The 13,463-nt window shown below is 40.1% G+C and overlaps 1 protein-coding gene across 1 annotated transcript; it reads right to left on the bottom strand.

The window, feature by feature from the left end:
- Positions 1-3,774: 3,774 nt before the first annotated feature.
- LOC138594059 (myelin protein zero-like protein 2) lies at positions 3,775-12,406 on the bottom strand. Its single transcript, XM_069665155.1, has 5 exons — positions 12,163-12,406; positions 8,493-8,662; positions 7,294-7,504; positions 5,828-6,014; positions 3,775-4,845 (listed from the first exon to the last, which is right to left on the bottom strand). Exons 1-5 carry the CDS (start codon positions 12,218-12,220, stop codon positions 4,629-4,631), a joined length of 843 nt encoding a protein of 280 aa, XP_069521256.1. The 5' UTR covers positions 12,221-12,406; the 3' UTR covers positions 3,775-4,628.
- Between the last annotated feature and the right edge of the window lie 1,057 nt (positions 12,407-13,463).

Genomic DNA, 13,463 nt, shown 5'->3' with positions numbered 1-13,463 from the left:
TCTTCTACAGATTTTCCTACTGTTTTGTGCGTTTTGCCCTGCTCTTCCGTCCTATTTCCTCCTGACTGACAGAGACAGTGATGTGTTCCATCCAATGCCTGGAAGGTCAAACTATCATGTCCATCATGCAGCATCCATTCCTCTCTTGTGATCAGTTTAATGCAGCTGCAGGAGCATTGTACTGCGATGTAGTGTGTGTGTGTGTGTGTGTGTGTGCGGTCGTTTTTCACAGCAGGACAGCTCCTTTTTTCCCATAAACGCACACACACACATCCACGGCAGCTGACCGGCATCTTGTCTCTGCACTTTTCCCTGCAGGACATGACAGAGGAAGTGCTACAGTCAGAGTTTTTAGATTTGATTAGTCAATTTTAGTCCCGACTAATGTTGCATTCACACACTTAAGACCATACTCCTGCCAAACTCCATTACTGTAAATAGACAGAGACTGTACAGTAAAAACGGTGTGCTGTTTCGTGTTCAATATGTTGGGAAGAGGTTAATTAGAGTTTTCCTACTGGAGGGAAGGAGCGTGTGAGTGCTTGGAAGGATGCGGCTGAGATCATGTGACACAGTGACATCCGAGCAGAGGTACAGTTAGACAGCGGAGGACAAGGGGACGAGTACACATCCATTCTGGACTTTACCCTCCTGGTGGTTTTTCTCTGCTTACAGAAGTGTAGTTTGTTTTACAGAAGAGGAAAAGGTAACGTTTGGGATTCTGAAGGGCTGGAACTGATTTCTACTGATTCATCTGCAGATTAAACTTCAGTTAGGAGGAGAGATGCAAGCGTGTAGTGTACTTTTTCTTACTCTGCAAGTATTAACACTGTGATCTATTATTCATCGAGCAGGTTAATATGCAGACTCTATAGAACTGCGTCTTCAGCAGCTCCTGCTAAGTTAACGACAAACCTGTCATGTGTCTCGTGTAGATTATGTGAAGTGTGTTGCACTTTTGCATTCGAAATATAGTGTTTATTGTAGGTTAGTAAAGTAGAATAGTGAGGGTTCTGTCTAAGCTACAGCTAAACAAACGCAGCAGGGAAATCCTAATTTAAATCTAACGTGTTAATCCAGCAAGTTACGCCACCCTGTGTTTGATTAAACAGTGTGAGATTGTGTTTGCAGAGGATTACAATGACCGCTGATCTGGACCACATGTACAGGTAGGTGAGGCGTGGTGTGAGGTGACAGTAGGCGGAGAAGACAGGGTTTTATGGGTGCAGTAACAGTAAAATAAAGTGGCCGGGCTGCAGGCTCACCGCTCTCCTCTCCAGGCCCCTCCACTGGGGTGTCAATGCAGCAGTGGTGGGAAGTCTTCCAAAACTGCAATAAGAAAAAAAAAAAAAGAGACAAGAGGATTTTGCTGCAGAAAGACAGGCTGCTGCTGCTGCAGACCTACAGGACCACTGCAAGCACACACGCAGACAGAGTGCATGGACAGTCATCCTCACATTAACATAACGACATGGCATGTAGAGTACAGATCTTCATTAGTATGCGTCTCATAAGATTATTCACAGATGCCAGAAATGCACACTCAGCTTTAAGAGCTCATAGGTGTCACTTGCTCTCACTGCAGCAAACTGGGTGCTGCTCCAAGTGACAAGGACAAATACTGTCTCAGCTACAGATGACCTAATTAAAGTGCTTCTAGGTAAAAACTACCAGTACAACATTGTTTAGTACATTACAAGGAAAAGTCCTGCATTCAAAACCTCACTGAAGACTGAACAAATGATGTAAATACTGAGCACAATCCACTTAAAATATAAAAAGGTATCAGTACTCTTTAAACCCTGCTAAGGATCACAAGATAAATCATTAGGACAATACAAATTTCACCTGTTATTCAGCATCAGTCTGAGAACATCTTTGCAACATTTAAATCCATTGTTTCCAGGAAATATGCTCTGGAAATAAGAACTGCAGCCATGGCCTCACTGTTCTCTTCTTTCTTGTAAAAGATGTATGCTACGCCTATAAATGCATTGCAGGCCATGTCAGTCAACTGTTTTATGTTTAAACTGCTATTCTTAAAGAAACATCTTTAAACAACTTCAACTTACATGTACATAGACTCTCAATGTGAGCTGCATGTTAGCAAGAACTAAGATATCACTGAAGAAAGGGGCATACCTTCAGAGACTGAGGTTTGTAGTTGTGTTTTTTTTTCAAAATCTGGGCCCAGGTAGTGGAAGTACTAGATTTAAATGTTGGTTTTACCCCAGGCATAGATTTCCTTTTCCCTGTGAGATAGAAAACATCCATACAGTTTTAAAAATACCTTGGAAAGTGCTAACAGCTACCCGGCTAACAGGTTAGCTTTTCTTATGAACTCCAAAAAAAAATCTCTGAATCTTTATTTCTGCTGTGAAAAAGCTTTAAAAACAAACCCTGCAAACTTGGCAACTAGCAAGACAACATATAGCATTTAGCAGCTAATGAGCTAGCCACAGTTTGTACCTCTCAAGCATTAGCATACATTAGGGTCACAGAGCTAACCATCACTCTCTCTTAAAGTTTGTTCACCAGCAATGTATAGAAAACCCAGAAAACGCCAGATTGTTCAGAACATGGGGCTACTGAAGAGCTAAGTATTTTCCTTGGGAGTTGGTGGAAGACAAAAAACAGAGCTAAAAGAGGGAGAATATTGGACTTACCAGGTATATTCGCCAGGAGGCTAAAAACACAACTCCAAATGTGTGCTAGTATGCTAATGGCAAGGTATCTAACTGTAACTTCCTGGTTAAAAAAGGTATTAATGCTCAGTTACTGTTGGTTGCAAAAACAAGTAGGCCTAATTAATATTGAAGGTTAACTTCAAGTCTTTTAGTTACAACTAAAAGACTTATTGACTTTTATTGACTGTGACCCAAAGTGTTACATCCTTCATTAGCGCCTTAAAAACCAAGTTAATTTACTGCACGAGGTGTATTATCGATCTCATATATTCCCTGGAAATTTATCTGTTAACAGCACTTAGACAGAACCGGTTTGACCAGGAATATTTTCTTTCCATAAGAACTCATATACAATGTACACTCAGCATAAGAGTCCTTGTGGAGAAGCGTGTGGTTTGTGTCAAGCTCGTGTAGTCTCAGACAGGTTCCCACATGTCCCAGGTTAGAGATCTTTCCACCCTGACTACAAAGCTGCTCCGCACACTCAAGTTGTGTTTATCTTCTTTTAAGAGGAAGGACATAAAAGCATGGATTGTGTTCAAAGTCAACAGAAGAAATACCTCACTTAAGGACGATAAAAATGAGTTCATGATACCACCAGGGGGAGATGTGTCCAACATGCCCTTTTTTCTGGTTGTTCTTATGAAGTCTTGCTCACTACACAGTACTTACAAGCATTTTGGGATTTTCCAATTGTAGAGTGAGTAATTGAAAACTAATGCTAGCAGTTTATTGGTGTTAAAAATTGTTTTAAAATGTCAAAATGATTTTAAAAAAAAACCAATCCAAAGGACAGTATTTGAATCTTATTTGACTCATCTCAAGACAGAAGTTAATCCAGTAACAGACAGACTGACTTTGACACTACTAGGTCAGCAACACTGAATAAACTGTGAGCTTCACTCTGCTGTTTTGAGGCCAGGGAGTATGTAACTCATTGTTGTGTGTGACACATACAGGAGTGGCTGGTATTTCACACTCACCTACTCAATCTGTTCACCTCAACAGCTGACCCGTTCCCACACCCAGAACATGTATATCAAAACACGCTGAATGCTGCTGAATAATTTCAAAAACAATTCTTTATTCCACAGTTGTTTAGTAGATATACACGAGACAACATTTCAGGAGTGGAGTTAAAAAAGTGTAAAGGTCAGCTTATCTTACACTATATACATAATCACTTGTGCAACGTTGCCATTGTAGTAAACACCATGCTTTGATTATCGCTCAAAAATCTCACTGTGAACTTTGTGGAATATAAAAACTTTAAGATTTCTAAGCATTAAGCACACGGTCGGCCGTTGCTTAAAACGTTTAATCTAAAAAATAACACACACTGTCTGCTGGTATGTGGTGCTTTTCAAAATGAGCCAAGTTAAACTGGCTCCACTCTCTCAACCAATCTTTAGTCCTTATACTCAGCATGAAAATGAGTTTTCCCAACATTGTTCTAAAGGCAATATATTTCCAGCAGCAGCTGCATGGAAATCCAGTCAAATTAGCAATAATAAGTTACAGTGGTCATGCACAACAAACAAGAATCGCATCCATCGATCCACATCCATAAAACGCACAAAAACATAAAGGGAAAAAGGTACATTTAAAGGCTAAAGAGGGGACTGTGTGAATCTGATAAATTGCCTTAAGTGATGTCACTCAAGTCAGCATCACTTTGGGGTGAAGACTACAAGTCTGAATATAAAATATATATATCTTGGCTGTTGAGTAAAAAGAAGTTAGCTTACAGTAGCAGATCTCTGTGGGCTCATCTCCTCTCTGCTTAAGGCTAGCGGCTGGAGGTTAGCTACTAGCATAACACCAGAATCTATGTTGGCGTCAAATTGAATTGTGGGTAATGTAGACATGCTTTTGAGAAGTGATAATGACGGTGTAATAAGGAGTGCAATACTATTCTATTCCATGCAATGCCGATTCTCATCAGCCAAGTGCGTCCATGATACCACCATCCTCATCACCGCCATCGTCGTCATCGTCGTCGTCGTCCTCATCATCGTCGTCATCGTCATCATCATCCTCTTCGAGGCCATCCTCTTCCTCATCATCTCCACTGCTGGGTTCAGACTCTTCATCATCTGAACTTTCAGCTTCTTTCTCCTTCGTCAAAACTGTCAGATGAACGGCCTCTTCAGGTGAACTGACGAAACCCCCCCGCAGAACAAACACACACACACACACGTAAAAAGTGAGACAGGCTTCTTATGGATATCTGGCCGCTTGGTAGCAAATTAACAAAAGGCCCACACTGGTTTACTTTGGCCAACGTCCATTCCCAAAATCACAGAGAGAGAATACAATACCCAGAATCCTCAGCTTGAAATAAACCCAGCCAGAGTACCACAGAGAATTTATCTACTGCTTCCTCCAACGGACAGAGACGACCAACACATCAGTTCGTGAGCGTTTCACCACCAGTTCACGGTTCTCCAGGTTGAAGTTCTCTCTGTTTGTAAGATTCTTCACCTGTTTTCAAAACTCATGGCGAAACAAACTGTGAAGCAGCAGCTGCTGCCCACAAAGACCAGGGAAGATATCGCCCAGAATAACATGATCTGCTCTTATCTTCCATAGCGTTAAAAGTCAAACCCTCAGTAGAAAGCAATAGAGAGGATACGACTCAATTCACAGCAGCGGTATCGTGTATAAGGTGCTCTTTTTTTATGGATATAATCAATTACATGTTTTACAGATGATTCTGTTAGATATAAAAAGCCTAATTGTTGCAGCTGCTGTGAATTAAAGACTGAATCTGAAGAACAGCATTTACTTAGAAATTCCCTCCATATTTACATCTCCTACTTTACCTTAAAAAACTCTCAATAAACTAAGTTAAGAATTACAATCATTGACAAGATTTGGTAAAAACATAAAAAGGTCTATAAAGATTTGGATTACAACAAATTGCAGGTGTGGTACATTATATCTCTAATACTGAAGTAAATAAAATACAGTAATATCTGAGGTTCACATTGGAGGAGCAAACATGGAGGCGAAAGAGGCCTTCCCACCCTCAACTTTCATTTGTCTTTTCCAGCAGAGTGGAACCAAACAGCCAATCAGACTCCACACCAGTCCCAAGAAGAAGAGGAGCAGAGGAGCTCCAGCTGTCTGGCCCTCACCACACGGTCGGGTCCTTCCACTCTCGCTCCCGCTCCCGCTCCTGCTCCTGTGGATGCATCTCAATGTCATTTTCCATGCGCTTTTTCCTGCAAAACCTCACCGCCATAAAGATACCGAGGATGATCAGGATGACAGCACATGCTCCTCCCACTCCAGCTGCCAGCATGCCGATCTCAGATAGCGAAACTGAAAACAACAAAAGCCAAAATTACTGATAACAGTGGGTGAAATCTGAATGCTGCCTGTTGGGAAATTTAGAGGAAGAAAATAGAGATTTAGCATGTACATATAAGTTTAATGTTTAATATTTAAAGGGGCTATATGTAAGATTTTACATATATTCATCAATCAGATATCATTTTTTATTGCCAATGTGTGAAGGGACAGTAGAGGAATTCATAAATTGTGACCTTCCCCAACTTCCTCCATTTCCTCTAACAGCCTGTGGGCTGATTTTTTTGTAAAGCACTTTGGCAGGTTTTTCCGCCAAACAACAGGATGTGACGTATTTGCACGTCTGCAAGTACCTCTGCCGAGAGCTCATTCTACGCCAGTGAAATGAAACAAAAGTGAAACAGTGTCCCAGTGTTTAGACATTCTCTCCTTCACTTCATGCCACAAGTGTTCACCTTGTTCTTTTGAGCAAGACCCTGATCCCTGACCCCCCTGTTGAGAGGCCGGACTAATGCAGCAGGAGCTTTTCAACAAGGGCAAATAAAGTACCACTTTTAAAATACATACTAAAAATTCTGCTGGTTGCACCTTGTAGATCTTACTTAGTTCTCTTAGATCTCTCTGAAGCATTTACGACCATAAGTCATGATATATTTTGCAAGCGAAACTGAAAGGCTATGATTTCCCAGGTGATACACTAATGGGGGGTAACTAGTTACATGAAGGAAAGAGCATTTTTCTGTGCTTTCAGTACAGTTCATTCAACTTGTGGTGTACCACAAGGATCTATTCTTGGACCCTTCATTTTTCTTATTTACATTTATGATCTTTCAGTAGTTTGTAAATGTTCTTTTCCTTTCTGTTTTTTAAGATACCAACATTTTATTAGCTTATAATGACCTACACATTCTAATACTTAATATAAAAGAGAAACAGGCAAGAGTAGCAAGAAAGTGTCAACTCATTGGAGTGATCATCAGCAAACTATGAAGTTTCATAAATGTTTATTGTTTCGTAGCTTTTGTAATATCCCAAATGTCCCCTCTTGGAATCAATAAAGGATTATCTTACCCCATTTGGTTTATGGTAATATTTTTTTGTTATGATATTTTTCTAAATTACGTTAGCTTAGTTATAATTTGTCTCCTGTACAAGCCTTCAGCTTCTTTAACCTCTTCGGACACATCTCTTTTAAAAGGAAAAAAAAAAAAAAGCACCTGCAACGTTTTTTTAATTTTCTTTCACTGTTTTACATTTTAGTCTTCCAAACATGCAGTGCTGCCAGTCTGACCTTTGTTGACGACTCTGAAGACGATCTCTCCATTACTGCCGTGCACATCTGGACGGTTGCGCACCTGACAGATGAAGGTGCCATTAAAGGTCGGAGGCACCTCATGCAGGGTGATGGAGGCATCCTTTCTCAAAACATCTCCTGACCACACTGCATGGCCTTTAAAACGCCCTTGCTGAGGAGGGTAAGGTACCTCCTGGTAGTAAAACACCTGACACACAAACACAATCAAGCAAGAATGAAAAAAATGTAAGCATGGGAAACATTTCCTAAGCAAAACTAGTCTCATATTTTCAACTAGTAGGTTCAGCATCATAGAGTTTATGATAGAAGTGGATGTAGCCATGGTGACGTGTGAACTTTTGAAGAATCCTGTTCAGTACTTTTGAAGTCAAGATCTTGTTTTTTTTGGAACCAGAAGTGAATATTTTTGTTAAGGTGGATATGCATTGCTATGTCTCTTTCTATTCTGGTTGACAGGTCGTCATGGTTACAATTTGTCAATCACAAGTAGCCACGTTCTTAGGCATTTTACTCTAAATGGGACCATTATTTACAAAATAAACATCATGCTGTATTAAAGATGAATTGAAACTGGCTATTAAGGCCAAAAACTCATTAGGACATTTCTTACGAGGGGAAAAAACAAGTCGAAAGTAGGTTAATTTTCCCTCTTAGTTTCATACAATTAGACTTCTTTATGCAACCAGTGGAGTCGCCTCCCGCTGGTGATTTAACATTTTGAAACCACAGGCTGCTGCTGCTGATCCACATCTTATATCCTGCAGTGTACATGTTTAAAAGCCATTAAAGTATTAGTCTTAAGCCGAATGAGGTGTTCTGTCGCCATGTATGTTACCAGCATTTGAGTGACAATGACCTCATGTTTAATGTGCTGTCGCCTCACAGCTAGAAGGTTTCTAGTTTGAATCCCAGTTCGGATAAAGAGGGCCATTCTGCGTGGAGTTTTCATGTTCTCCCTCTGCATGCCTGGGTTCCCTCCCGGAGTGTGAAAAGGTTGTCAGTGTCTGTGTGTCAGCCCTGTGATTGACTGGCGATCAGTTCAGGGTGTACCCTGCCTCTCGCCCAGTGACAGCTGGGATAGCTCTATAAAAAACTTGACTGGATTAAATAATGACATTTAAATATAAATAAGACACATTCAAGGCATTTTCATAAAAAAAAGAGTTTCTACGCACCGACTCATCCGATGCTGCATTTATGGGCCTGAAGTTCCAGGACACGGTGACGGACTGAAGCGACACGGGCTGAGTGGTTGTGAAGGTGCACTTCAGCTTCACATTCGTCCCGTTGGCCGCTTCCACCTCATTCGGAGTGTAAATTACTATTCCACTGACCCGTTGCACCCCTGGAATAAAGACAGCCATGAGTACTCATCAACATTACTTTAAACACACACCTCCACCACCTGACTCGTTCACAGAACACAAGATATACTTCAAACTGCACAGGTGACTTCAGTCATTCCTCAATTTCAGAGCAATTCAATAGAAAGCGGAGTAGAGCTGATTGCAACAAACCTAAAAGAAGAGACGTACTTGACATCTGCCTCAGATCTCTGCTGTGCTTGTTGGAAGCTTTAAACTGTGACTCTCTGTTCTACAGCCATGCTTGAAAGTATAAGACAAGACTCTTCTACGTGACTTCACTTCAGTGAAGCAAACCATAGAGCAAATAATTCAAATGTTGCATTAGCTGCTACGCCTACTCTGGGTTAATGATTGCATGTGTGCACAAGTACAGAGGGTCAGATGGACACCGCCTTTAAAAGGAACAGGTTTGGATGTTTTGTTAATTTGTCATGTATTCAATAATACATCTAATTATTGACCCGAGGATTCATTTCTGTCATGTTTAACTTGACACTGTGGTTAGGTATGGTACAGTATGCAGAGCTAAATCTGCACCGCACTGCCAGCCTCAGGGATGAGCAGACCTGCAGACCCGTCCTGAGGATTAAAACATTCCTGCTAATAAACGACAGAAGAAGCCAAAAATGTTCTGTAATCCTGAACCGGCAGAGATGAAATAAAATGATGACTTATCTTAACAGCATGAAAGTATTTAGTCGGACAGGGTCAGTGTTTCTGCACAGAGAGCCTAGTGTGCTTTGTCGTAAAAGGACATAGACTTAAAAATTAACCAAACCTTAAGATCTACATAGTGACATTAGGCAATATATTATAAGAAAAGTCATTACAATAATCCTAAGTGGCACTTCACAAGTTCAGGTGTCAGCCAATGGGAGTCTGTTTTCCATTTTCCTTTCAAGTGTAATAATTTGTAGATGTATGAACTGATCTACTTTGCACTTCTTCTTCAGTTGATGTTATTATTAAATGACTACTTTAGTCACATGAACAGCTGCTACTAGAAACTTAAATTATCAGCAGTTTCCATATAGGTTGGCTTTCTTGGTCTAATTCCTGAGAAGTCGTTTAGCTTTTCATTTTCACTTCCTTTCATCGTTTCCTGCAGACTGAAAACTTAAAACCAGGACCAACCACAGCAAAAGATTTTTCTCTTCGTTTTCATCCTGTGTGACGTCACAGAAGGAAATAAAGTCTCAATGTTTCTGTTTGTCAAGAACTAAAGACTGCCAGGAGTTTACAACATTTGTTTGCAGACCATGAAGCTAAATTACAAGGGTGTGGTTTTGTGATTATTTTAGCGAAGTGTTCCCTTAAGCAAGTACAGGTTCCTCCAATACCTCTGGATAAATTCAGCTCCTGTACAGTAGACTGGCACAGTAATGGATTATCCTTGCAGTGACACAGCTCAGTGTTTGCCAAACACAGCTTGAGCAATAAAACTGAATTAATGCCATAAAACTTGTATGAGCTTGTTTAACTGCAAACTACTTTATCAGGTATGTATAAAGGAATGTCGTGTAAGCACAATCAAAACAGGAAGTAAAATATTAAGAATACATTCAGTATTATTGTCCACTTATATATCAATGATGACATGTGTGAATGTTGTATTTTGTTGTTACATCGTTAATTTAACTGTGCGATTACTTTTTCCACTCTCCAGTTAAAACGTGAATGATTAAAACCACCGCTCTCCCAGGATTTGCAGGTGATAGTGCAGGTAATGCTCTTTCATTATATCGGCATCTCTGGAGAGAGCCTGGGAACATTGTGAATCATTATTCGTGCTACAAAGCTTACAACACATTATCTCTGCATTGTGACGCCATCGGGCTGTGTATCAGTCATTCAGCCTTGAAATTAAAATAACATTCAGACATCTCAGGGAGCACTCTTATACTCTAGGACTGACCGGCTTCAACTTTAAATGTAGAAGTCATAGATTCATCTGAGAGCGTAATGTAGCCTGAAAGTAATTTTCCACTATTCAGTATAGAAATCAAGAATCCCCAATGTGACCCAGCCCACCACACGGGGTAGTTTCAGCGTGCCTGTCCCAACAGCTCCTCCATATTCACAACCAGAAGGCTGCTAAATCTGATGTCGACACATCAGTATGAGGCTGTTATGTTTTAATCAAAGGCAACTCTATTGCTCTATCCTAATACAATCATTTCTGTAGAATATGGACCTGTTGTATTTATACTGAATAACACTTCTGTTTGCATTGAATGTCAGCCCTTGTTTTAGCATCTCCAACAGTCCAATCAGTGAAAACAATTAGCACATCTGGATTTGTGAGGTGTGCGTTCTTTTGAATTGTCCATATCAGTAATTCATGCCCTCAAGTTACAAAGCATTACATCATATTGCTACTACAGTAGTTATCAGAGCGCTGAATTTACTGTAATATTATTACTTTTGCCACTCAACAGATTCTGTCTAATTCTGAACAAATACACCATTGAATATTTTGTTTACTTGTTAACACGAGGAAATGTACACATCGAACAACTGCTCTCTCACAAAATTTCCATGACCATCACAAGTGGGGGGGCAGTTTGATGAAGCACACAATGTCTAGACTGTCAGAGGTGGAGATGAAACTACACAGTATTTTACATAGATTACATAGAGTGCACAGACTGTAGACTTGTATTCTTGTTTTGTCAAAATGCATGCCTTCAAGGTCTTCAACTTCCCCCATGTCACAGAGGACATACCTTTGCAGTGTTTTGGAATTCAAGCTGTTGCCTTATGTGACCTTTAACCTCCAAATGGTGATAATAAAAGGTGCATTAAGGTTCACACAACCTGATAATTAATATTCATTCAGTTAATCACGTATACAGCTGTGATTTAAGTTTTATTAGGGAAATTAAGACTACTAAAACTGATTTCTGCTCTAGACTGAGAAATAGTTAGATGTTAGTGTAGATCACCAATATCAATAAATAAATCATCAATAAATCACCTGCCCCTTTTCAAGTCCCTGTTAGTGGTTCACTGAGCTTTCCAGCTGTGTAAAAAGTGTAAAATGTAAGTTCTTGTATTCTAAATGCTCTGTCGCAGTTACATTTTGTATGATTTATTTTACATTTATTTCACAGAAGTGCAAGGAAGTCTGACACGAAAGATATATAACGTTATAGCCAAATATACTGTAACATGGGTTTCCACGGCCTCACTACAACACAGCCTGTGACAGACATATGCGTAAATTACATACAAATAATAGTATATTGTAATGTGTGAGGCTGACACTCCGTAGGCTTTCATCAGTAGGTTTAACTGCCAACTACCGAGCGTCTTCGTGTGAGGTCGGTCTAGGCCGAGTAAAAAACTTTCTATAGACTTTGAAATGTGTCTCGGTGTCCTGCATAGTTTCGCTGTCCACCCTAAAAATACACTTCAACAGTGTTTTTGCGACATATTTAAGTCGCCACCTTTCTCCAGGAAGTTGTTTTGAACTCACCTCGCAGCCCTCCCAGGAGAAGAAGAAGCCATATCTGATACATGGGAGGATAAAACATTTAAACTGCCTCAACTCCGGCGGGTAAAGTCCTCTGTAAAAAAAAGTCCCTTCATGAACATTTATTGGACGGAGACATGAACACAAATGTCGGAGACCGTCGAAGAAAAAGAGCCTTTCTGAGTGAATCTACGCTCCGCTGGTGAAAATGTGAGTCAACCTGCTAACACACCTGATGGGCGGCGCGTTTACTGCCTCACTTCTTGCATAACCTGTTAGCTCAGCCCCGATACCTGCTGCTCAACACCTCCGCTGTTTCATTCAGCTCTCACAAACATGAACTTACAGTTCGTGGTTTCAAGCTGAGTCAGGTTAAACTTTGAATTATGATGTTTTCTGCTGACTGGTTCCATCTTGTGGCTTCAGTATCGACTCACACATCAGACAGTGTTCGTTCAAGGCTAAATGCCAACAACAGTGGGTGTTGTGTTCAAGTGCTGTGGCATGCGAGGGATAAAAAGGTGTATAAAAAGGTTTGTTTTGTGTGAAGGCAGCATGAAATTGATTCTCCTGCTTATTATTATCAACAAAAGAAGGCTTATAGGATAAAAAATCCTTAAATTTAAATACAGACTCTTAACAGATATCTTCATTTTTTATTATTTAGTTGCTGTCAGTTCATGATGATTGATTCTGAATTCTAAAAGTGCTTCAACACCAAAACAACTTCCTTCTCCCACATTTAAAAATACAGAGTCTATGTATGATTATGTCAGCAGCTGCAGAGAGAAACTTCCCCTTACAGCTTACAAATGTGAAAACGTCTTTCTTTTACTAATACTACTATTTGTGAGTGGAGAGAGATATTATTTTTGGCAGTGCTGTTTCATGTAATTTGGGCTTAATTAACCATTGCACACTGAAAACATGTCTTTTGTGATCAGTTCACAACGTATGATCTGACATGTCAACATTAACACTCCAGAAAATGTATTTCAGACAGTGGAAATTGCAAGTGAACATCATACAGGAATACTTTTCTATAGATAATAAAACATCTTAGTAGTAATACATCCTAGCAAGTGAATAGTCCTAACCAGAGTGCGGTCTGTCACAGCGCTCTGAAGGATGACATTGATCACCTGCCTGTTCCTCGAGTCTCAAGCAGAAAGTTCCTGAAGAGATAAATGACCACAGCACCACCTAACAACAGAGCAAGTTAAAATAAAAAACACTGACTCGAGCTTAAAAGCTTAAAAACAAGAGTCAGAAAAAGGAAACCACACAGATTTCTTCAGACTATT

The sequence above is a fragment of the Semicossyphus pulcher genome, unplaced genomic scaffold (assembly GCF_022749685.1).
Source record: "Semicossyphus pulcher isolate SPU_LCO1_2020_fin unplaced genomic scaffold, fSemPul1.0.p SCAF_10, whole genome shotgun sequence".
Classification (NCBI taxonomy): domain Eukaryota; kingdom Metazoa; phylum Chordata; class Actinopteri; order Labriformes; family Labridae; genus Semicossyphus; species Semicossyphus pulcher.
The sequence above is the reverse complement of the archived record's forward strand: the minus strand, read 5'-3'. Positions and strand labels throughout refer to the sequence as shown.

Coding starts and splice junctions, on each gene's coding strand:
- LOC138594059 (XM_069665155.1), bottom strand. CDS start 12,220: ATGTTTTATCCTCCCATGTATCAGATATGGCTTCTTCTTCTCCTGGGA. Junction 8,663..12,162: donor TCTCCTGGGAGGGCTGCGAG/GTGAGTTCAAAA, acceptor TCTTTATTCCAG/GGGTGCAACGGGTCAGTGGA. Junction 6,015..7,293: donor CTTCAGAGTCGTCAACAAAG/GTCAGACTGGCA, acceptor TGTTGTTTTCAG/TTTCGCTATCTGAGATCGGC.